The 25,392-nt window shown below is 38.3% G+C and overlaps 1 protein-coding gene across 1 annotated transcript in view; it reads right to left on the bottom strand.

Annotated features, from left to right (window-relative positions):
- Window positions 1-25,392, bottom strand: part of Cpb2 (carboxypeptidase B2) — a 53,029-nt gene that overhangs the window by 26,512 nt on the left and 1,125 nt on the right. The window contains exons 2-4 of the mRNA XM_047552065.1: window positions 5,138-5,213; window positions 3,336-3,460; window positions 1,244-1,352 (exon numbers count right to left, since the gene is read on the bottom strand). Coding sequence (XP_047408021.1) covers window positions 1,244-1,352; window positions 3,336-3,460; window positions 5,138-5,213 — 310 coding nt within the window. The remainder of the gene's footprint in view (window positions 1-1,243; window positions 1,353-3,335; window positions 3,461-5,137; window positions 5,214-25,392) is intronic.

Raw genomic sequence — 25,392 nt, 5'->3', positions numbered from 1 at the left:
TCTTTCTTTAGGATTTGGCAAGAAAACATAACTTTTTTGAACAAAATTATTAAAATATATTTTTAGAAATATTAAAAAATGCTTCGGTTTAAGGAACTCCCCTTTTCCCCATGAAACTCAACACAGTAGTGACACTTTCACCTTCTGCATTTTGGAAACCATGTCATCCTAGCATCTCAGCATCAAGTTTGTTATGCACCGCTGGTGACAGAGGCTAAGGTTAAGTGGCCTGCATGAAACAGAGCAGAGTACAAGAGGTAAAGGCGCAGATGCCATTCTAAGATCCTCAGCCATCAGCCAGGCACATGGATTCTAGAAGCAGACTGAGCTCGGGTGTAACCAAATGGAAAGCAGCAGATGTACCTAAAGATTAAATATAAAATTGATTTTTATTACCCAAGTCTTAGGTGTCTAAAAAACATGGAAGTGGATCCCTAAAAGTTACTGGGAACGTAGTCAAAAATGATTTTAAAAAATGTAAATCAGGCAATATAGCAGCATGCTCCGAAGCAAGAACAAGAGTTATCAAGGTGTTTTATGATAGGGTATAAAAGAGAAAATTATCTGAGGTATTTACCCTTTAACGAACAAATAAGAGAAATGACTCTTAGTGCACCATGTGAAAGCAACTGAACATGGGCAACATTTTCAGGTTCCCTCTAGAAAGACTAGAACCTATAAGTACTAATAGAACAGAAATCCAGTTTCTTAAAGGTTAAAACACAGGCATTGTATGATTGTGATTATGATTATTACCGTATAAGTTTAAGTGGGTTCCTCCTCAGGGGAATAACATGCATTTATTTACACTGTATTAACAATAAGTGAATATATTGCTTTAATTCAGTGAGGTAATCTGGCAATTATTCAGGAAGAGTAAAATTAGGGTCACAGTCCAAGGAGACATGAGTATTGGGACTGGTGATTTTTTTGTGGCTGCTTCAATCAAAAGCGTCTAAGTTTTATTTTCCATTGTTCTTTAGCGTGCAGTGGTATTCCCAGGAGCTAAAAATACTTTTAACTGTGGACAAATATCCTTTTGAGAGGCAGTTTACCAAATAGGATGCAATCTTCTCAGGGAAGATATTGCAGAAGAATTAGTTACCATCATATAATGAACCTTAAGTGTCCTTTTTTTTTTTTTTTTTAACATCTTCACCCGTGATGGTTCGTTGGCAGTTGCTCATGGTGGAAATGGCAATGCAGGTTAAATGAAGGCAGTAAGAGCAGTGTCATAACTTACTTCACCGAGTGAGTGATACTGTTCATAGTATGAAGAGGAGGCCCGGGGGCTTATGGTGTCATTGGAAGTCTGCTGTCGGATAAGATCTTCCACATCCGCCATCAAGACGCTAGGTGAGGAAACATAGGATGAGCTGGTTTCCAAGCAGAGCACTCACCTTCCCGCATGGTCTGCTGCAGGCACAGTAGGTGAGCATGGGGAAAGATCATCGCTAGGGACTGGGGAGATAGCTCAGTCGGTAGAGTGCTTGCTTTGCAAGCCCAAGGCCCTGGGTTCTATCCTCAGCACCGCAATTAAAAAAAAAAAAAAAAAAAAAAAAAAAAAAAAAAAGAAAGATCATTGCTAATGAATCTAATAAACAGTTCATCAGGATAAAATGCCACCATCTCCCGTTGTGATAAACTGAATTCACAGACCCTTTCAGTAGAGCCTGCGAGGGCTGGAGAAAAAGCAGCTTCTAGGATGCATGGTTTCAGGACTTCCAAAACCTCACCCTTTCCCACCCATATCTACATTTCTTTTTCTTTTCGGTACCAGGGATTGAACCCAGGGGTGCTTAGCCATTGGGTCACATCCCCAGTCCTTTTAAATATTTTATTTAGAGACAGAGTCTCACTGAGTTGCTTATAGCCTCCATAAATTGCTGAAGCTGGGTTTGAACTCACCATCCTCCTGCCTCAGCCTCCCTAGCTGCTGGGATTACAGGTGTGTGCCTGCCTGGATCTACATTTCTTGATTGCAATTTGTCAGTGTTTTTATATGAACATATAGTTGTAATATCCCATACTGTTTTCACTTAAGGATAAAGGAGAAGTGGAAAACCTTTCCTTCTTGTTTTTCATTGACATGTGCCAGTTGTTTTGCTGTCAAAAATGATCAAAATGTCTTGAGAAATAGAATTACAGGGGAAAAAAAAGATTTGGAAAATGATCTCGCTTCATCTATCACCTAGGCAAACACATGAACTGAATTAAGGCATTCTAGCACCTGGGATGGACAATTTGAAATTAGCTACCACATTAATAAAGGCTTCTCTCCTTTTATTTAAGCCAATAGATAAAAGCTAAGCCTTTGACATCAGAAAGGTTTCAGTTTGACTTCTAGTTCTGCCATTTTTCAGCTGGCTGACTTTGAGAAATTCCTTTATTCATAAGATTTTTTTAAAATTTGTATATTGAAGACAATATTTACCTAACAGGGTAAATAATTCTTATTTAAGAATTAAATGATACAATGTATAGATTGGCTCTGCACAGTTTCTGGAAGGCGGTAAGTACCTGTGATATATTAGTAATAATTTTTATAGCATATTATCCAGAGCCTGTTCACTGATACCCAGAAGAGACCATGGTCTCAAGGAAGGTCGGAGAACAATGGGAGGATACTGGCAGGTGGGCGGTGGATATAGGGGGGAGATGTTGGACAGGAGAAGCAAAGGAAAGGGGACAGACTCTGAACAGAAACAACACCTGATATACTTTAAAGAATTTTTAAATCAATTAATGTACATAGCAGGTGCAATTTTTAAAATCTAATTTGCAAAATTAAACAAGGCACAGGGAGGTAAGTAATTCCTATGAGATCACATAGGAGGATAAGCGGCAGTGCCAGACTCCAACCCAGGTGCTCCTCTGAGTCAGAGGATCTGGTACACTTCCTCTTCAGGGCCAGAAATTCAGAAAGGTTTGCTGACATTGTGAAGGAAGAATTCCTACTAAGGAAGAATTTGGAAAAGCCCAAACCTCCTCATCCCCAACTTTTTCAAGAGACATCACAAAGCCTAGTATACTATGGTAAATGACCATTTTACTCCCCAGGTCTGGGCACAGAGAAATCACAGAAAGAGAAAGGATAAGAGGCCCTATGGATCAATGGGTCTAACTTCATTGCAGATAAAGGTCTGGAATTATGAGAGGGTGAACAACTTGTCACAAAGCCAGGCCTTGGGCTTTACCACCAGTCCATTCCAGAGCTTTTCATGCTGCCATGTTTAATGTACTTTATTTTTGCAAGAAGCCGTCACTTCACCTCCTAATCAAATGCATAATGGGTGCTTATAATTGCTATTTAATAGCTATCAAATGATGCTTACCTGAATGGAATTCTGCTCGTATTTAAATGGGCTTTCACATTGCTTACATCAGATGCATTCACAAAAAAATGGACTTCTTTTTTCTTTGCAATGAATTCAGCTGTTACTGGCTGCCAGAGAACAATCTACAGTTTTGGGGAGAGGAGGAAGAATTGTTCACGTCATTCTCATCAGTAGCTAGAGTCATAAAAGTTGTCTCTATAAAAGGGACATGAAAAGGACACTGTCTATATGCATGATAATATAAATGTCCATGTTGCAGGGAGTTCTTTTTATTCTTCTCATTAACTCTAGTTTTTAAGAAAAGCCTAAAACTTACCAGATACTCAATAAATACTCAGTGAGACAATGAATGAAAGAATGGACATGCTTATAACTCAAGTGTAAAACTGGATGTGTGTATGTCAGATGTTTAAAGAAAAAATGAAAATTTTGTCTTAAAAGAAAGTTGATTAAACATTAAATTTATCTAATAAAAATTCCATATACTTGATATTATCATGTCAGCATTCCTTAAATATTTACTCTCAATCTTGTTTTAATTTTTTTTTCCTGGTACTGGGGATTTAACCCAGGGGCACTTAACCACTGAGCCACATCCCCAGCCCTTTTGTACTTTTTCTTTTGAGACAGGGTCTCACTAAATTGCTTAGGGTCTCTCTTAGTTGCTGAGGCTGGTCTGAAATTTGTGATCCTCCTGCCTCAGCCTCCTGAGTCTCTGGAATTAACAGGCACGCACCTCCATGCCCAGCTATTTCTCTTTTTTAAAATTTCACTTTCGTAAAGCACTTTCAAACCCATTTTCTTGGATCATTATAATGCTCCTTTGATATAAACAAGGCATATGTTTTTGTTGTTCAGACAATTAAGGTTCATAGCTAATTTCTCTAAAATCATTTACCAAGTAGCAGAACAAGAAATAAAGCTCTAAAATTTCTGATGCTTTCTTTGTAGTAGTTTTTATTTATCCTGTTGTGACAATAAATATGTGCCATTCAACTCTTCTGCTGCAAGGATCACAGGTAACTGGTGATCCCAGTAGTCTGAGGTCACACTGCCCAGGGCTGCAGCCAGCCCTGACTGAGCACTATGGGCTTGTTCACTCAGGTCCATTCCTCCCAGATACAGGACTCTTAAAACAGGTGATTTACTAAAGGACTCACCACTGCCCCCTCATCCAATGCTTCTTGGAACTGCACTGCAGTCTGCCATCCTCCTGCAAGATCCTTCTTCCTGCAGAGGCCTCAGAAGGCATCTGTTCTGCAGGTGCCCCCTGCCATCCCAGCGCCCTCCCCTATGTCTTTAGCAAACATTCCCCTTATGGCTCACACTTTGAATATGATCTGACCTCTATTTCTCAGAGAACACTAACAAATATGGACCCGCTGGTTTTTTACTATGTTATTTTCTGACTCCTGTCAATTTTCAAAACCTTAGACATTCTGGGAGATGGATTCCAGGCATAACAATTTTAATAAATGTTCCCTGTGTCTTTCATGCTTATTCCTTGAGAACCACTGATTTATAAGCAAGATTCTATTGAATGTCTGTTACTGTAGTGGCTTTGTAAAGACACACTTTAAACCACAAAGTACTAATATAAAACTGGCTGAAAAGTCAAGAGCACAAATGGAAGTTCAATTTGGGGAACCAACAAAGTCATGTATTCATGGGAGGGTTGAAACCTATGAGATAGGAGTTCACACCAGATACAAAATCGTGAGACACAATGTAGGTGGGAATGTAGCATACAATGGCATACAGAATGCTACCAATATAGGCACAAATTAGGGAGAAGATACCTCGTAGGTTGTAGTAAGATTCTGCAGAACTTGAACTTGTCTAGAGGTTCTAGGAAGAGCAGATAAAACCTGGCCACTGGGGAAAAAAACAAAACAGAATTTTGATGTTAAATAAAAGTGTGGAAATGCAATATTCATCCTAGAGGTGCTTGTAGGTAACTGTAAAAAGGAAACAAAATTTAAAATGTTAGAAGGACAGAGGATTTAGGTAAGAAGAGAATATGTTCTCATTCTTTCTATTCCTAAGCAATTGCAAAATCAGCAACTATTTTGACTGGGGTTCAATTTGCAGAGCACTAACTTCTTTCTTCTCTCTCTGTATATCAAAAAGTAAAAAAATAACAAATTAGTTTTTATTGTTGCATGGAAGTGGAGAAAGGTGAACTCAAATGCTGTCAGTAGGAATGTGGATTAGTAAAGCCATTATGGAAAACAGTATGGTGGCTCCTCAAAAAAAATTAAAAATAGAACTACCATAAGATCCAGCAATCCTATTATTGGCATAGACACAAAAGAAATGAAATCAGTATGTGGAAGAAATACCTGAACTCACAGGTTTATAGCAGCACTATTCACAATAGCCATGGAATCCATCAATGGATAAATGGTTAAAGAAAATGTGGTACATATACACAGTGGAATATTCAGCCCTACAAGGAATGAAATTCTGTCATTGGTGGCAACACGGAAGAAGCCAAAGACATTATGATAAATGAAACAAGCCAGGCATAGAAAGATAAGAACTGCATGATCTTTCCCATTTGTGGAATCTCAACAAACTGATCTCAGAAGAGAGTAGAAGAATAATTACCAGCAGGTGGGAGGAGGAAGGGATGGAAAGATAGTGGCCAACGGGTACAATTACAGTAACAGGTACGATTGCAGTTAGAAAAAGGAAATCACTTCTGGTGTTCTGTTGCAGTAATGGTTAACTATGTTGTGTTGAATATTTTTAAAATAGCAAAAAGAGAGGATTTTAATATGATCATCACAAAGAAATGATAAATGTATAAAAAGTTGAATACACTGAGTAACCTGATTATTATATATATATATAATAATCACATTGTGATTATTATATATATATCACAAGGCATCACAATGTTCCTCATAAATACATATAATTATTATGCCAATAACAATTTTTTTGATATGTAAGAGAATATTTATGCTGACACTAGTTTATTATATTATAGAATAATGTTTATGAACCCATCACCCACTTAAGAAATCCAACTTTACTAGCATCCTTGAAACTCCCTGTGTGTTCCTTTCTCCTTGACTCCTCTCCTATATCCCTAAAGGTGTCCACCCCATATTCCTAAAGTATCTATCATCCTAAATTTTCACTTTTACTTTTTCCCTTGCTTTTCTTCATAGTATAGATTTTTTTTTATACCAGAGATTGAACTGAGGCTGCTTAACCACAGAACCACATCCCCAGTCCATTTTATATTTTATTTTGAGACAGGATCTCACTAAGTTGCTGAGACTGACTTTGAACTTGTGATCCTCCTTGCCTCAGCCTCCTGAGCTCTCCCTGCACCTCCCTCATGGGTGAGGGAAAGGGCTCCTGCTGGAGGGATGGGCTGGCTACAAAACAAGGTCTATGAAATTTATTTATCAGAAATAATGACAGAAGACAGAATTATCTTAAGAGCAGGAGCATGACTGGTTGAGCCGTCCAGAAGGGTCTGACTCTAACAAAGGAAGGAGGCCGTACTCGCTTTATTTATAGTGGCACAGATCAAAAAGGGACTGGTAGGAGCTTCTTCCATGACAAAAAGGATGGAGAGTGGAGGTAAGCAAGCCCTTTGGCTCTAGCGAGTCGCTCCCACATCCAGTGCTTGTATTTGAACTTCAGCAGTGAACCAACGCAGAATGTGGACTCAAATAGTCTTAGGAGCCCTGAGTTCCTGAGGCCAGATCCTCCTGGTTAATGGCTCAGCTATGCTTGGTTCTCATACAAGCCATGGATGACTTCCCACACTGAGCCACTGAGATTAGAGGCATATGCCACCATGCTGATTCCTGTGACTTTCAGTTTTATTTTTCTGACTTCCTAATGAAGCACAGTTATTTCTCTTCAATTCTTGGCTTATGAGTTATGCTTGTTCAGGTCATCTGCTCATTTTTTTCTATTAATTTGCCTGTATTTGTGTAACAATTGACCAGTATAACTTCTTTCTATACACTAGATATTATTTCCTTGTCAAATGCACATATTGCATATATCTTCTACCAGTTTGTAATTTGTCTTTTTCTTCCCCTCCCCCTGACCAGAGCTGGGGATTGACCCCAGAAACTCATGCATGTTAGGCAACTGCTCTACAACTGAGCAACATCCCAACCTCTGTTTATGATGTCTATTTATCTATCATGAACTTCAAAATTTGCTTTTCGTCCATCATTTCCTTCTAGGTTTGTGTTATTTAGGAATTCTTTCCTGGGATATAATGATATTCTCATTTATCTCTTTTAGTTTTTCTTACTTCAGCTTTTAAAATCACTGAAACTTATTACTTAGTGTAAATAAGGAGTTGATTTTCAGTTTTTCTTACTCAGCATCATGTATTAATTGTGGATACTTTCCCCAGGGATCTGCTCTATCAATTTGGTCATGTGTTAAGTTTCCATACCAGCTGGCAGAAAAAGCGATGATTCACACCAGCTGCTCTTCCTGGGGTACAGAAAAACTGCATTTCCCAGCCATCCGTGTGGCTGTGTGAAGACCTCCTACCTGAGCTCCAGCCAACGAGGATTAGGGTGGGAGTTAAGAGCAGTATGTCTTCACGCACCCGTCCTTTGTCTCATCCTGGGGTTGGAGCAAAGAGCCCCAGGATGTGGAGTTGCATAATGGAAGGAGCCCAGAAGACCAAGTTGGAGGAGAGTCCTAGGAGTGTCTGTTGTCTTCATTGATTGGTGATGTGAGTGGGAAACTGTTCTGGTGTGGACATTATTATCCCTACTAAATTCATGTGTACAAATACTAACCTCAAAGGTGACAGCATTAGGAGATGAGGAGGGATGAGGCATGGCTCTTACGAATGGGATTAGGACCTATATAAAAGAAACTCGAGACAGACCCCCAACCTGCAGCATGTGAGGGCACTGTGCCTTATAAACAACAGAAACTTTATTCTCACAGTTCTAGAGGCTGGGAAGTCCAAGGTTAGGCACTAGCAGATTAGATTTGACATCTGAGAAGGGACAGTTTCTTGAGATAGCACCTTCTCCCTGTGTCCTCATATATGGAATAGGAGGAGGGTCTCTTGGTCCTGATTCTTTTAAAGAGCCTCTTGGTTTGATCTTTTGCTTTTCTGTGTAAATTTAAAAAATCAGCCTGTCATGTTCTATGAAAAAATGTTAGCTTTTCATTATAATTATACTGAATTTATAGATAAATAATTTGAAAAGAACTGATATACTTATGATTGTGTCTTCTCATCGGTACACAAAATAGGTTTGCCTACTTGTTTATGCCTTTTTTAATGGCCTTCAAAAAAGTTTCATAGTTTTATCCATAAAATGTTGCATATTTTAAAATTACATGTGTTTCAACAGTGCTGCCTTTTCTTTTGTAAATGGCAACTTAATCGTTCATCTCTTAGTCATTGAGCTATAGAAACATTAAGTTGATATTTGGATATTGATTTTTATTCATTTCTCTTGGTAATTTTGATAATTTTAATGTAGATATTTCTAGGAGTTTTCTCTCAGCAAGCAATCATTATGACTACACATACTAAGTTTTGCTTTTTCTCTTTCACTGCTTATACAGCCTTTATTTTTGCTCCCTTCTTCTCTTATTCTGCTGGCTCTGATTCCAGTATAATGCCAAATAGAAGTGGAGAAAAAAATACATGAATCATAATTTTTAAGAAAAATTGCCTAATGTTTCACCATTAGAATGCTTATAGATTTTTGGGTAGATGCCTTCTGTCTACCTGAAGAAACTACTACTCTGATGAGTTTTTAATCTTAAATGGGTATGAACTTTACATGTTTTTATGATATGAGCATATGGGTCAGTGTCAGTTTTAAATACTGACACTTGGTTTAATTTGTTTTCTCACTTTTGCTTTTTCATATTTCAGTCTGACAACTCTTGCTATGGCTGTGAAGGGATCCTTAGTGATTCTTGCACAGCCCAGGCAATAGATTAGCATGACTCAACATGCATTTACTTTCTTTTCACATACTATTTACTCAGAAAGGGAAGAATTTCTTAGCAAATTTTCTCATATCTGCAGCACCCTAACAAATTTTGCTGGTAAAAAAAATTAGGTAAAGAAAGATATCAGTGAGGTGAGCAATTGCAGGTCTATGTGAACAGCATTAACAGTAATGGCATCAGGTTTCCAGTATACTTTGGAGAAACCTCACAAAAATTATGCTATTTAATTTAAAATTAAGCTGTCAGGTGCAATGGTGCATGTCCTCAGCTACTCCAGAGGCTGAAACAAAAGGCTCACAAATTTGAGGCTAGCCTCAGCAAATTAGTAAAACCCTGTCTCAAAATAAAAAATAGAAATGGAGTAGAAGTTTACAAAATCATAATACAAAAATCAATAGCTTTCCTATACACCAACAATGCATCTGCTGAGAAGAAATCAGAAAAGCAATTCCATTCACAATAGCCTCAACAAACAAACAAATAAAACTAGGAATAAATCTAACCAAGGAAATGAAACACCTCTATATGAAAGCAATAGAACAATGAAGAAAGAAATTAAAGAAGACCTCAGAAGATGGAAAGACTTCCCATGTTCATGGATAAATGGAAATAATATTGTTTAAATGGCTATACTACCCGAAGCAATATATTGATTCAATGCAACCCCCATCAAAATACCAATGCCATTCTTCAGAAAAGTAGAAGAAACAGTCCTAAAATTCACTTGGAAGAATCAAAGATCCAGAACAACCAAAGCAATTTTAAGCCAAAAAAAAGCAATGCTGGAGGCATCACAAGACCTGACTTCAAATTATCCTACAGAGCTATAGTAACCAAAACTATATGGTACTGGCATAAAAACAGACACACAGACCAAAGGTACAGAATAGAAGACACAGAGACAAACTCACACATCTATAGTCATCTGATCCTTGACAAAGGTGCCAAAAACATACATCAGACAAAAGACAATCATTTAACAAAGGGAGCTGGGAAAACTGGATATCCATATGCAGAAGAATGAAACTAGACCCTTATCTCTTACCCTGCACAAAAGTCAACTCAAAGTGGATCAAAGACCTAGGAACTATGCAACTCCTAGAAGAAAATGTAGGGTCAACACTGCATCTTTGAAGCATAGGAGATGACTTTCTCAATAGGGCCCCTACATCTCAGAGAATAATGCCAAGAGATAATAAATAGAATGGTGTCAAATTAAATAGCTTCTGCATAGCAAAGGAAACAATTAGGGATGTGAAGAGAGAACCTACAAAATGGGAGAAAATCTTTGCTAGCTATTCTTCTGGCAGAGGATTAGTATTGAGAATACATAAAGAAATTAAAAAAAAACTTTACACCAAAAAACCCAAATAACTCAATTAATAAATGGTTGAATGAATTAAACAGACACCTCTCAAAAGAAGAAATACAAATGACTGACAAATAGGTGAAAAAATGTTCAACATCATAAGCAATTAGAGAAATGCAAATGAAAACTACTCTGAGATTTAATCTCACACCAGTCAGAATGGCAGTCATAGAGAATACAAATAATAATAAATGCTGAAGGGGATATGGGGAAAAAGGAACAATTTTACACTGTTGGTGGAATTGTAAATTAGTATGACCATTTTGGAAATCAGTATGTAGGTTCCTCAAAAGACTAGGCATGGAATGACCATGGGACCCAGCTATTCCACTTCCTGGTATTTATCCTAAAGAATTAAAGTCATCATACTACAGTGATATGTACATACCCATGTTTTTAATAACACAATTCACAATAGTCAAACTACAAAACCAACTTAGGTGTCCATCAAAGGATGAATCAATAAGGAAAATGTGGTATATATACACAATGGAATTTTTTTCAGCTATAAAGAAAAATAAAATTATGGCTTTTCAGGAAAAGGAATGGAACTAGAGACCATCATGTTAGTGAAGTAAGTCAAACTCAGAAGGTCAAGGGTCATATGTTTTCTCTCAGATGCAGAAGCTAGAGAGGAAAAAGAAAAGAAAAATAGGGGCATATCTCAAGAAAATGAAAGGAAAATCAATAGAGGACAGGGAGGTGGGAAGGGAGGGAAAAAGTGGTTGGGATTGATAATGGCCAAATTATATTGTCATATTGTATGCATATACAAATATATAACAATAAATCCCATCGTTATGTACAACTATAATGCACCAGTTAAAAATGTGGACAAAATAAATAAAAATAGCTGAGGATATAGCTCAATGGTAGAGGACTCCTGGGTCCAATCCCCAGTAACGCAAAATAAATAAATGGAAATTAAAAAGTAATTAAATTTAGTCAGTTAAAATTAAGCTACACTGGTCATATTTGTCAGAGGAGAGCCCATTTTTTTTAACTGAACAAGATTTTTCTTTTATTTTTGGATAACTATTGCCCTTGACATATGAGGATAAAAATTTTTAAATCAGAAGGAAAACATTTCGCTCTTGTTTTATTTAAAACTAATTTTAGGCTTTGCTTCCAATTAAGGTGGAAAAACAAGGACCCATATACCCTCCTATCTGCAAGAACTAAAAAGCAGGACAATATGGATGAAATGGTGGCACTCAAGACAAAGGACAGCAGCAACATGGTGACGAGGGGTGACATAGTACCTTAGATTGGAGCTGGGAACAGAAAAAGGGCATATGTGTTGTTTTAGTGAACTTTTTCACTGTTGTGACTAAAATACCTGACACGAACAACTTTAGAGGAGGAAATGTTTATTTGGGGGCTCATTGTTCCAGAGGTCTCAGTTCATAGGCAGCTGGCTCCATTCCTCAGGGTTCCACGTGAGGCAGAACATCATGGTGGAAGAGTATGGCAGAGGGAAGTGGCTCACATGATGATCAGAAAGAAGAGAGAGACACTCCACTCACCAGATACAAACTGGTCCAGATACAATGGTCCACCTCCTCCAGCCACACCCTTCCTGCCTTCGGTTACTACTCAGGTAATCCCATCATGAGATTAATTCCCCGATTGGGTTAAGGTTTTTATAACCCAATCATTTCTCCTCTGAATCTTCTGGCATTGTCACACACACAAGCTTTTGGGGGACACTTCACATCCAAACCATAACATGTTGAAAAGCAAATGAAATCCAAATAAGTTCTGGAGTTTAGTTAATAGTATTAGACCAACGTCGGTTTCTCAGGTTTGACAAATATATCATGATTGGATAAGGTGTCAACATTAGGGGATATTGGGTAAGGGAGGTCCACTCTTTTATCTTTTCCAATTTTCTGAAAATCTAAAAATATTCCAAATAATAATTTTTTTAAAAGAGAGAAATACTAAGAGCTTCAAAAGTACAGAAAGGGTTATGATAATTTCTGCTTGTCATTTTTCACAAAAAAAGATGATGGGGTGAGTCAGAATGCATGAGAGAACATATGGTCACAATGGCAGGAGACCAAGGGCACTGCTGGGGAGTTAGCAACCTGTTAACTGCTGCCAACATGACAGGTGAGGAGGGCAAGAGAAGAATGGTAGCTAAACAGAAGTGAGATTGAGAAGTTATTTTAGTCTTCCCCCTAAGAAAGTTCTGGATGCATGCTAAGAAATTTGGACCTCGTCTTGTAGGTAATTAGGAATTAGGAAAGTAACATTATTGGCAGCAGGGAGGAAGATGGCTTTATTTTGGGAAACTTGATTAAATGATTCTAAATATGAGACACAGAAAATAGCCCTAGAGAGACTTGATTATCAAGGAGGGAAAATGTGACTTACAGAAACCCTAGACTGGGAAATTTTATGCCAATCCCTAATACAAGCACAGCATAAACTCTTCAGCCACTAACTAAAGACATGTGTTCAAGGGTATGTATCACAGTATTATACATAATAACAATAACTAGAAACTGATGGGAATGCTTATCAGCAACAGAACTGATGAATGTTCATGGTATCTCCACATTGTAGGATGTTTGGCAATAATAAAGAATGAGTTTGATTTATAATGATTAACTTGGGTATGGATTTTCATGATCTATTAAGGGAGAGAAGTGAGACGTGACAGACTATGAGAGAAAAAGAAGAAACTATTGTGTTGAAAGCAGGACAAAGTTATGAATAAATAAAGGACACGTTGTGAACATTGATTCGGAGGGTAGGAAATGGCAGCAGAAGGTGAGAGACAGGGGAGCAAATAAGATTGTTTCTAAAAGAGAGGTCTTCCTGGTGCAAAGGGGTATATATTATTTAGTTGATGTCGTACTATACACAGGGACATATAAATGCAGAGAAATTCAAGAAAGCAGGACTGGGGTTGTGGCTCAGTGGAAGAGCCCTTGCCTAGCATGTGTGAGGCACTGGGTTTGATCCTCAGTACCACATATAAATAAAATAAAGGTCCAATGACAACTAAAAAGTATTTAAAACAAAAAAGAAATGCAAGAAAGGTAATCACTAAAATGTTAAAGGTCTTCCCTCAGAGGGGTGAAATCTCAGTGTTCTCTCCCTAATTCTATGCTTTTCCAGTTTTACTTTTTTTAACACCCCAAAATTTTTACTTTTTCACTTCATGAGGAAATTACATATTAAAAAACTACCTTGTGAAAGAGGCACTATCGGGCTTCTCATCTCATCAGCACATTCCTTGTTCTCTTAATAGATAGAACTTCCTTTGGGTCCATAGCGGAACATAGTCACCTGGTGGGTTTTCCGGCCTTACAGAGTATTTTTTATCCAAACAGGTCTCTTTCTATGAGTCTTTTGATTTCATTTCCCACCATTGCCCTTTAGTTCTGGCTTTTTAGTTCACCTCATGCATACCACTGTTTTCTCCAAACTTCTAAAAACCATCTTTGTAGCATGTTAGTATCATCTCTGAAGGATCTAATTAGACTATTACAGGGCCATGGGCATGTGCACCTCCTTTGGGGGATTAGTCCCTCTTTATTATGCCTAACACTTCCATAACCAGGTTATGCCATGACTTTGCCCTAATCATTTACCTCTTGCCCAGTTTCAAATCCAAGTCAGTTCTTAGGCCCAGAAATTCTTTCTGAAGGAAGAGTCAATTCCCACAAGGAAAGACCCTAAAATAATAGATAAAGCATCCAAAAAGATCAAGACTCCCACAGCTCTTTCCCAAGTAGACCTTTGACAACTTATTCAGGTAATTCTGCATACTACAGAAAGGGTAAAACTGAAATACTTTGAGATCTTTTGGATGTAGAGTCAAATGTGATGCTGAAATCTAGGGGCCTGAAGTTCTAGGGTAAGTTCAGTTCATATAGGTGCACTAAGTCCACAAATTCCTCAATAATCATTTCCCTGGTCCCTAAATGTATAACTGAAATGGAAATACTCAGTGCTTGGCAGAACGCCCACATTGGTTCCTTACTGTTAAGGTAAAAACTATCACAGTGGGGGAAAAAACAAACAAACAAACAAAAGAAATCTCTGCAACTTATAAAAATAAGCTAGGAAATGTTGAAGAGTATAATTATGAGGTTAAAAATTCACCATCGGATCCAAGATGGCGGCCTAGAGGGAGACTGCACTTCCAGTCGCTCCACAACCCAGGAGTTAAGAAGGGGAGGCACTGAGAGACTCGGACTGAAGTGGAGCCACGGGTGAGTCTGCCCACTGGGTAAAGCTCGGCCCGGGTGGCAGGCCCAGATAGAGGTGGCTTATCGGAGCCGGGCAGGGCAGCTAGAGTCATCCACAGGCAGTCCTGCGCACTCCGGCGGTGGGCCCCGCCCACACAGCCAGCTTCTCCAGGTTCTCGGAACGGAACTGGCCCGCTAGTGAGAGCCTGTCTGAACAGAGCAGGCTCCGAGTCCCGGAGCCGCTGCAGTGCAGTGTACTCCTGCAAAGAACCAGCGGAGTGCCTCGATCTGCAATCAGCCTCAGGGATAAGGGCAGGGCAGCTGGAGACCTCTTCAGGCGGCTCTGCCCATTCCGGCTGCGGGCTCTCTCCACGGGGCGATCCAAGATGGCGACCTAGAGGGAGACTGCACTTCCAGTCGCTCCACAACCCAGGAGTTAAGAAGGGGAGGCATTGAGAGACTCGGACTGAAGTGGAGCCACGGGTGAGTCTGCCCACTGGGTAAAGCTCAGCCCGGGTGGCAGGCCCAGATAGAGGTGGCTTAGCAGAGCCGGGCAGGGCAGCTTGAGTCTTCCCAAGGTAGTCTTCCACACTCCGGCAGTGGGCTCTTCCCACACGGCCAGCTGCACGGTGCAGGCCCACAGTGAGAGCATTTCCGCACAGAGCCAGTTCCAAAACGTGGAACCAGTAGGGGGCTAGGGGCAGTATTCTTCGAATGAGCTGCTTTATCAGATTCCTCCAAGACAGCAGGCTACTGAAGGCTGGGAGGTGATACACTGGAAATCTACTGGGACACTATAAGCCAATAGTGGAAAACTGCAATATCTCAGGGTCCCACTGACAACTGACCATTATGAGAAAACAAGGGAAGAAAATGTCCCAAACAAACCTAGATACTACATCAATAAAACCCAATGACAGCACAGCAGAAGAAATGTCAGAAAGGGAGTTCAGAATGTACGTAATTAAAACGATCAGGGAAGCTAATGAGGAGATGAAAGAGCAAATGCAGGCATTGAAGGAGGAGATGAAAGAGCAAATGCAGGCATTAAATGATCGCACCAATCAACAGTTAAAAGACCAAATACGGGAAGCAAGAGATCATTTCAATAAAGAGTTAGAGATACTGAAAAAAAACCAAACTGAAATCCTTGAAATGAAGGAAACAATAAACCAAGTTAAAAACTCCATAGAAAGCATAACCAATAGGATAGAACACCTGGAAGACAGAACCTCAGACATTGAAGACAAAATATTTAACCTTGAAAACAAAGTGGAACAAACAGAGAAGATGGTAAGAAATCATGAACAGAATCTCCAAGAACTATGGGATATCATGAAAAGGCCAAATTTGAGAATTATTGGGATTGAGGAAGGCTTAGAGAAACAAACCAAAGGAATGAACAATCTATTCAATGAAATAATAACAGAAAATTTCCCAAATCTGAAGAACGAAATGGAAAACCAAGTACAAGAGGCTTATAGAACTCCAAACATACAAAATTACAACAGACCCACACCAAGGCACATTATTATGAAAATACCTAACCTACAAAATAAAGACAGAATTTTAAAGGCCGCGAGAGAAAAGAATCAAATTACATTCAGAGGGAAACCAATAAGAATATCAGCAGATTTTTCAATCCAGACCCTAAAAGCTAGAAGGGCCTGGAACAACATATACCAAGCCCTGAAAGAAAATGGATGCCAACCAAGAATCTTATACCCAGCAAAACTTACCTTCAAATTTGACGATGAAATAAGATCCTTCCATGATAAACAAAAGCTAAAGGAATTTACAAAAAGAAAGCCAGCATTACAGAACATTCTCAGCAAAATATTCCATGAGGAAGAGATGAAAAACAACGATGCAAATCAGCAACAGGAGGCGCTAGCCTAAAGGAATAGCCAAATAAAGGAGAAACCAAATCATGTCAAAAACAAATATGAGTCAATTGACTGGGAATACAAATCATATCACAATAATAACCCTGAATGTTAATGGCCTGAATTCATCAATCAAAAGACACAGACTGGCAGATTGGATTAAAAAGAAAAATCCAACAATATGCTGCCTGCAAGAGACTCATCTCATAGAAAGAGACACCCATAGACTAAAGGTGAAAGGATGGGGACAAACATACCATGCACACGGACACAGCAAAAAGCTGGAGTATCCATCCTCATCTCAGATAATGTGGACTTCAAACCAAAACTAGTCAGAAGGGATAAAGAAGGACATTACATGCTGCTTAAGGGAAGCATAAATCAGCAAGACATAACAATCATAAATATCTATGCCCCGAACATTGGCTCATCCACGTACGTCAAACAAATCCTTCTCAATTCCAGAAATCAAATAGACCACAACACAATAATACTAGGCGATTTTAACACACCTCTCTCACCACTGGATAGATCGTCCAAACAAAAATTGAATAAAGAAACTATAGATCTCAACAACACAATCAGCAATTTAGACTTAACGGACATATATAGAATATACCATCCAACAAAGAATGAATACACTTTCTTCTCAGCAGCACATGGATCCTTCTCTAAAATAGACCATATTTTATGCCACAAAGCTACTGTTAGTAAATACAAGAAGATAGAGATACTACCTTGTACTCTATCAGATCATAATGGATTGAAACTAGAAATAAATGACAGAATAAAAAACAGAAACTTCTCCAATACCTGGAGACTAAATAATACACTATTATATGATGAATGGATAACAGAAGACATCAGGAGGGAAATAAAAAATTCTTAGAAGTAAACGAGAACAAAGACACATCATATCAAAATCTCTGGGACACTATGAAAGCAGTACTTAGAGGAAGATTTATTTCATGGGGTGCATTCAAAAAAAGAAGTAGAAATCAACAAATAAACGAGTTAACACTACAGCTCAAAGCACTAGAAAAAGAAGAGCAGACCAATACCAAAAGTAGTAGAAGACAGGAAATAGTTAAAATCAGAGCCGAAATCAACGAAATCGAAACAAAAGAAACAATCGGAAAAATTAATAAAATAAATAGTTGGTTCTTTGAAAAAATAAATAAAATTGATAAACCCTTAGCCACACTAACAAAGAGAAAGAGGGAGAAAACTCAAATTACTAAAATTCGGAATGAACAAGGAAACATCACAACAGACACGAGTGAAATACAAAACATAATTAGAAGCTATTTTGAAAATCTATACTCCAACAAAACAGAAAACCTTGAAGACATCAACAAATTTCTAGAGACATATGAACTACCTAAACTGAACGAGGAGGACATACACAACTTAAATAAACCAATTTCAAGCAATGAAATAGAAGAGGTCATCAAAAGCCTACCAACAAAGAAAAGTCCAGGACCAGATGGGTTCTCAGCCGAGTTCTACAAAACCTTTAAAGAAGAGCTCATTCCAATACTCCTCAAACTATTCCATGAAATAGAAGAGGAGGGAACCCTCCCAAACTCGTTCTATGAAGCCAATATCACCCTGATACCTAAACCAGACAGAGACACATCAAGGAAAGAAAATTTCAGACCAATATCCTTAATGAATATCGATGCAAAAATTCTCAACAAAATTTTAGCAAATCGCATACAAATATATATTAAAAGGATAGTGCACCACGATCAAGTGGGTTTTATCCCAGGGATGCAAGGTTGGTTCAACATTCGGAAATCAATAAATGTCATTCACCATATCAACAGACTTAAAGTTAAGAATCACATGATTATTTCAATAGATGCAGAAAAAGCATTTGATAAAATACAGCATCCCTTCATGCTCAAAACACTAGAAAAAATTGGGGTAATGGGAACATTCCTAAACATTATAAAGGCCATCTACGCTAAGCCCATGGCTAATATCATTCTAAATGGTGAAAAACTGAAAGCGTTCCCCCTAAAAACTGGAACAAGGCAGGGATGCCCTCTTTCACCGCTTCTATTCAACATCGTCCTTGAGACTCTAGCCAGAGCAATCAGACAAACCAAAGAAATTAAAGGGATACGAATAGGAAAAGAAGAACTCAAACTATCCCTGTTCGCTGATGACATGATTATATATTTAGAGGAACCTGGAAATTCCACCAGAAAACTTTTAGAACTCATAAGTGAATTCAGTAAAGTAGCAGGTTACAAGATCAATGCTCATAAATCCAATGCATTTTTATACATAAGTGATGAATCTTCAGAAAGAGAAATTAGGAAAACTACCCCATTCACAATAGCATCGAAAAAAATAAAATACTTGGGAATCAATCTCACAAAAGAGGTGAAAGACCTCTACAATGAGAACTACAGAACACTAAAGAAAGAAATTCAAGAAAACCTTAGAAGATGGAAAGATCTCCCATGTTCCTGGATAGGCAGAATTAATATCGTCAAAATGGCTATACTACCTAAAGTTCTATACAGATTCAATGCAATTCCAATTAAAATCCCAATGATGTACCTCGCAGAAATAGAGCAAGCAATTATGAAATTCATCTGGAAGAATAAAAAACCTAGAATAGCTAAAGCAATCCTCAGTAGCAAGAGCGTAGCAGGGGGTATTGCAATACCAGATCTTCAACTCTACTACAAAGCAATAGTAACAAAAACGGCATGGTATTGGTACCAAAATAGACAGGTAGATCAATGGTACAGAATAGAGGACATGGACACAAACCCAAATAAATACAATTTTCTCATACTAGACAAAGGTTCCAACAATATGCAATGGAGAAAAGATAGCCTCTTCAACAAATGGTGCTGGGAAAACTGGAAAACTATATGCAATAGAATGAAACTAAACCCCTATCTCTCACCCTACACAAAACTCAACTCAAAATGGATCAAGGACCTCGGAATCAGACCAGAGACCCTGCATCTTATAGAAGAAAAAGTAGGTCCAAATCTTCAACTTGTTGGCTCAGGATCAGATTTCCTTAACAGGACTCCCATAGCACAAGAAATAAAAGCAAGAATAAACAACTGGGATAGATTCAAACTAAAAAGCTTTCTCTCAGCAAAGGAAACTATCAGAAATGTGAAGAGAGAGCCTACAGAGTGGGAGAATATCTTTGCCAACCATACCTCAGATAGAGCGCTAATTTCCAGAATCTATAAAGAACTCAAAAAACTCTACACGAAGAATACAAATAATCCAATCAACAAATGGGCTAAGGAAATGAACAGACACTTCACAGAAGAAGATGTACAAGTAATCACCAGATATATGAAAAAATGTTCAACATCCCTAGTAATAAGGGAAATGCAAATCAAAACTACCCTAAGATTTCATCTCACCCCAATTAGAATGGCGATTATCAAGAATACAAGCAACAATAGGTGTTGGCGAGAATGTGGTGAAAAAGGAACACTCATACATTGCTGGTGGGGTTGCAAATTAGTGCAACCACTCTGGAAAGCAGTGTGGAGATTCCTCAGAAAGCTTGGAATGGAAACACCATTTGACCCAGCTATCCCACTCCTTGGCCTATACCCAAAGGACTTAAAATCAGCATACTACAGAGATACAGCCACATCACTGTTCATTGCTGCTCAATTCACCATAGCCAGATTGTGGAACCAACCTAGATGCCCTTCAGTTGATGAATGGATAAAGAAACTGTGGCATATTTATACAATGGAATATTACTCCGCAATGAAGAATGATAAAATTATGGCATTTGTAGGCAAATGGTCGAAATTGGAGAATATCATGCTAAGTGAGATAAGCCAATCTCAAAAAACTAAAGGACGAATGATCTCGCTGATAAGCGGATGAGGACATATAATGGGGGGTGGGACGGGCTAGCATTAGGTTTAGGGTTAGGTTTAGAGTTAGGCTAAGGAGAGCAGTAAGAATGAAGGAAAGAAGGACTGTGTAGAGGGAAAAGAGGGGTGGGAGGGGTGGGAGGGGTGGGGGGAGGGGAAAAATATAATAAACATCATTACCCTATGTAAACGTAAAAAAAAATAAATAAATTAAAAAAAAAAAATTCACCATCAAAGATTTTGATATGTTTGAACTTATATTGTGATGAACTGGACTTTTTCTATTTGATTTTGATCAAAGTGCCATTAGGTAATGAGATGAGTGTCAGTCAGATCACCCTATGCAGAGTTTACAATGTTTGAAAGTTAATTTCATAACTCTGTACCCCCTTACTTACCAGAGGAGGCTATAAAAAGCAGAGAGGAGAAGCAAGATTTGTAAAGCAAGTTGGTATTTCTTCAGAGTAAGTTGTTCTCTTGAGCCACCACCTTCCAAAGGAGATGGAGTTTTGCTGCTACTCCCTTCACCTCCACCTAGCAGGGAGGAACTGCGTGAGAAAGTTCGAAATTTCCTCCAGTTTAGGCATGCAAGGATTGGCGCCTTGGTCACTCCAGAGACAGCTTAACCCACACGTGGCGGGTCTCAAGTTGGCTGGATAGGGACTAAAGTCCAAAGAAGATGCACTTCAAGTTGGGCAGTTATCGCCCAGATGCTATCTAATAGGGCCACCTACAGGAGTAAGGGGATCTCAGCAGAGGATCCAGCGGACAAAGCAAGATTGTCAGGAATGAAAGATGTAGTCACAAGTGACCACCCAGGAAAGGATGAATGTGTCCTGATCCAGAGAATTCCTGAACAAGGGTGGGAGGGATCTCAAAAAGAGTCAGGGGTGTGTAAGAGGTGAAGAGCCATTTTCCTCTAAAATTAAAGTACATTAAATTTGACCTGAGGAATGCCTCTGGTCCTCCCTAGTAAGGAAGTGCAACCTAATTTAGAAGGAAAACAAACTGAAAGTCTCATTTAGGTGTGTTTTTTTTTTTTTTGTTTGTTTGTTTGTTTGTTCTATTTATTGTTAAACATCTGGCTGCGTCTGAGCTAATCAAAGCAGCTGAGTTTTAGCCATCTGATCAAAACATGTCCAAATAAGCAAACATCAAAAATATCTATCAAGCTGTTTCTGTACCTCACTTCTGTTTTCTGCACATAAATGACTGTAGCTCTCTGTACCTTTTCTGATTCTGAGGGTTACCCAATTTCCAAATCATTCTTTGCTCAATTAAACACTGTTAAATTTAATTCAGCTAAAGTTTTTCGTTTAACAATAGACTGAGATATCTGAATAATACCTAATACTTGGTTGAACTTGATACTCTGATTTCAAAATTGAGGCTTTTTGCATTTTTTTTTTTTAAGATACCAGGGATTGAACCCAGGGCTTAACCACTGAACCACATCTCCATATATATATATATATATATATATATATATATATTTAAAATATATAATTAAATATATTATATATTTTAAATATATATATATTTAAAATATATAATTAAATATATTATATATTTTAAATATATATATATATATATTTAAAATTTAGGGACAGGGTCTTGCTGAATTGCTTAGGGCCTCACTAGTTTGCTGAGACTGGCTTCGGACTTGAAATCCTCTTGCCTCAGCCTCCCAAGCTGCTGGGATTACAGGTATGTGCCACTGTGCCCGGCAGAATGTTCACATTTTAACATGACCCAAAGACCATCAGTTACTAAGAAGTGAGCGGAGAAACCATGAAATTTTCCATGCGAGAGCAGGGAGGTAGGTTGTAGTGACACAAGCCTGTACCCCCCAGGAGTGCCAGCTACTAGGGAGGCTGAGGCAGAAGGATTGCAAGTTTGGAGCCAGCAAGGGCAACCTAGGGAGACCCTGTCTCAAAATAAATAGAGGGCTAGAGATGTAGTTCAGTGGTAAAGTGTTTACCCAGCATGTACAAGGCCCTGGTTCAATCCTCATTATGGGGTCGGGGTGGCACCAGCAGAGAAAGATAACCCCACTACATAAAATGTCACAGAGAGCAGTGAGAGATGAAAAATAAAGATGTATTTTGATTGCATCCCTGCAATGATATAGTTAGAGTGTTTACACAATAACCATTTGAGAAAAAAAATTTCTTGTACCAAAAATAGAATAAAAAGTGCAAGCGCAGTGGAATAACAGGTCACTTTAAAAAAAAAAAAAAAGTAAAGCGATGCTCAAAGAGAATGAATAAATTGTCCAAAACTTTATAGCAGATCTGAGGTTCAACTCTCCAGCTTCTGAGTTTTTTTTTATATCTATGCAACATGTTCCATTTCTTCCCCTCTAAGAATGGGATTATGTTCATCAAGGTCTGTCCCCTACTATGGTTCACAGGGGAAGGATCACACCTATCATAATTCTGAAGGATTATGTTGGATTTGAAAAGCTGGTGAGATGCTTCTGAACAATACAACCTAGCCCACGGCTGCAATTTTGTTATATGCTTACTATGTCTTAGGTTCACTGGTGGTCTGTTCTTTGAGATGAAAATAATATATCAGTAGGAGCTAAGTGAAACAGAATGAACTGGTCTCCAGGTAGCCAGATAGTATATGAAGTCAACAGAAAGAACGCTTCCCGTGGTCTATTAATAATTCAGAAACTCTCTATCCTCAATGTTCCTCCACTCTCCAGTTTTTTCCTACTTTTTCTCACTTTCTTTTTTTTCAAATAAATAGTCCCCACTGACAAGCTGCACTTAGGTAATCACTGCACAATACAATTAATGACTTTGTTTACAAGATTCTTGCTAGTATTTTATTTTTATCCTTTATAGTGTTTGGCCTTTAAAATCAAGTGAATATGGAGATTTTTTGTTTTTGGCTGCTTTTCTCTTTGGCATATGGTATTCATGCCTTTAAATTTTTTTTTTTTGTCATTGTTCCAGGGCATTTCACTGATGAGATTTATCAAAATGCATCCACAAATCAACCACTAAGAGATTACTTGAATACAAACTGTTATTAGGAAAATGATCACAACAACAAAACAATAACAAAGACAGTTTAGGAAAAAGCCAGACCATTAGTTCTTTTTAGAAGGGTTTATATTCTTGCCCCCAGCAATAATTTATCAAAGGCTGTTGCTCTGAATGAAATTAGATTTCCCTTTTAGCTTCAGTAATAGCCCATTCGTGGAAAAGCAAAGCTCAGAAACATTTGGTTTAAAAAAATTATTTTTACTCAAAGAGAGAAAAGTTTGCCGTGTTATTTCTGGTGATGAAATTGGAACCAGGAGTCAGTTGTGCATCTGGCTACTAAGCTGCAGCTCTCACTGCACCCGCCCCCCCACAAGAACCTCCAAAATATGCACAAAGTATTGATTATTTTCAGTGTGATATTATTTGGTTGATTATAGTCATATTTTCATTCTACTCTTCATGCATAAATGTCAATCAGATTTCTGAGTATGTACTGGAGCAAAAAAAAATTGTAAGGAAAACCATGCATGAGTGAGTTTTTTTTTTCACTCATTTTTTCATTATTTTTTATTATTTTCATTCATTTTTTATTATTTCCTTCACTTGCATTATGCTTAGTCCCACTAAAGCTCTATGCACTTATTTATTTTGAAGACATGTGGTAAAGCCTTTGGTGTGCCTTAATATGGGTTATTTCACCTAGGAGGTTAGTTCATTGTAGAATCAAGATGGTGACCTGAAGTCAGGCACAGGTGTGCACCTGTGATCCCAGCTGCTCAGGAGGCTGAGGCTGGCAGATCCATCCAGCCCAGGAGTTCAGGACCAGCCTGGGAAACCTACCCAGATCATATTTAAAAAAAAAAAAAAGTATGGCAGCCTAGACGTGAGCCTGTGTCCCAAGATCCCAAGGTCTGCTACAGGCAGCTCTAAGGATGGTTGTGCTGTGTTGGCTCTGAGGACATATGTACACCTGCCAGAAGGTGAGGACCACGAAGGTGAGGACCTCCAGCCCCTGCCTCTCTTCCCAGCTATTTTCCCAATGGACTATCTTCTCAAATTCACTATGACTAAAGCTGACCTCCCTTCAACCTAGCTTCTAATTTCTAGATTGCTTAGAGGTCATGCTATGTAATTCAGGGTTGAAACGAGGTTGAAGTTCAGATTTTTAACCAAATCTAAACTCTACGCTTATTGTTTATTCTTATGATTTATTCTTTCTTCTGGGGCTCAATTTCCTCCCCCTATAAAATATCCATAAACATAACTAGAATGTGCCTGACTTGGTGGCATATACACATAGTTCTGGCTCCCAAGGCAGGAGGCTCTCTTGAGCTCAGGAGTTCAAGGTCAGTCTATGTAACACAGCAAGATCCTGTCTCAGAAAAAAAAAAATCCTAGCATGTAGGGTTGTAAGCATTTAACAGGAAACATTGCTCAATGCACTGGACAAACACAAACACAGGTGCTAAATAACATAGGTTTCCTTCATTTCCCCTCACTAGCAATGATACTGTCACTGTCAACATTAACCAAGTTGGACATGATATGATCAGTTTTCCTCCCTTCTTGTTCTCTCTTAAAATCAATCATCAAGTTATAGACTATTAAAACTAGCAAAAGACCTTAGAAATCACAGTCATTTGTTTTATTGGTAAAATGCAGAGACAAGTCACCAATTATTCTAGTAATTCTGACTCTCATATCACTTCAGTAACAAACACTATTTCACAATTTACTT

This window comes from Sciurus carolinensis, chromosome 5 (assembly GCF_902686445.1).
Source record: "Sciurus carolinensis chromosome 5, mSciCar1.2, whole genome shotgun sequence".
Classification (NCBI taxonomy): Eukaryota; Metazoa; Chordata; class Mammalia; order Rodentia; family Sciuridae; genus Sciurus; species Sciurus carolinensis.
The sequence above is the reverse complement of the archived record's forward strand: the minus strand, read 5'-3'. Positions and strand labels throughout refer to the sequence as shown.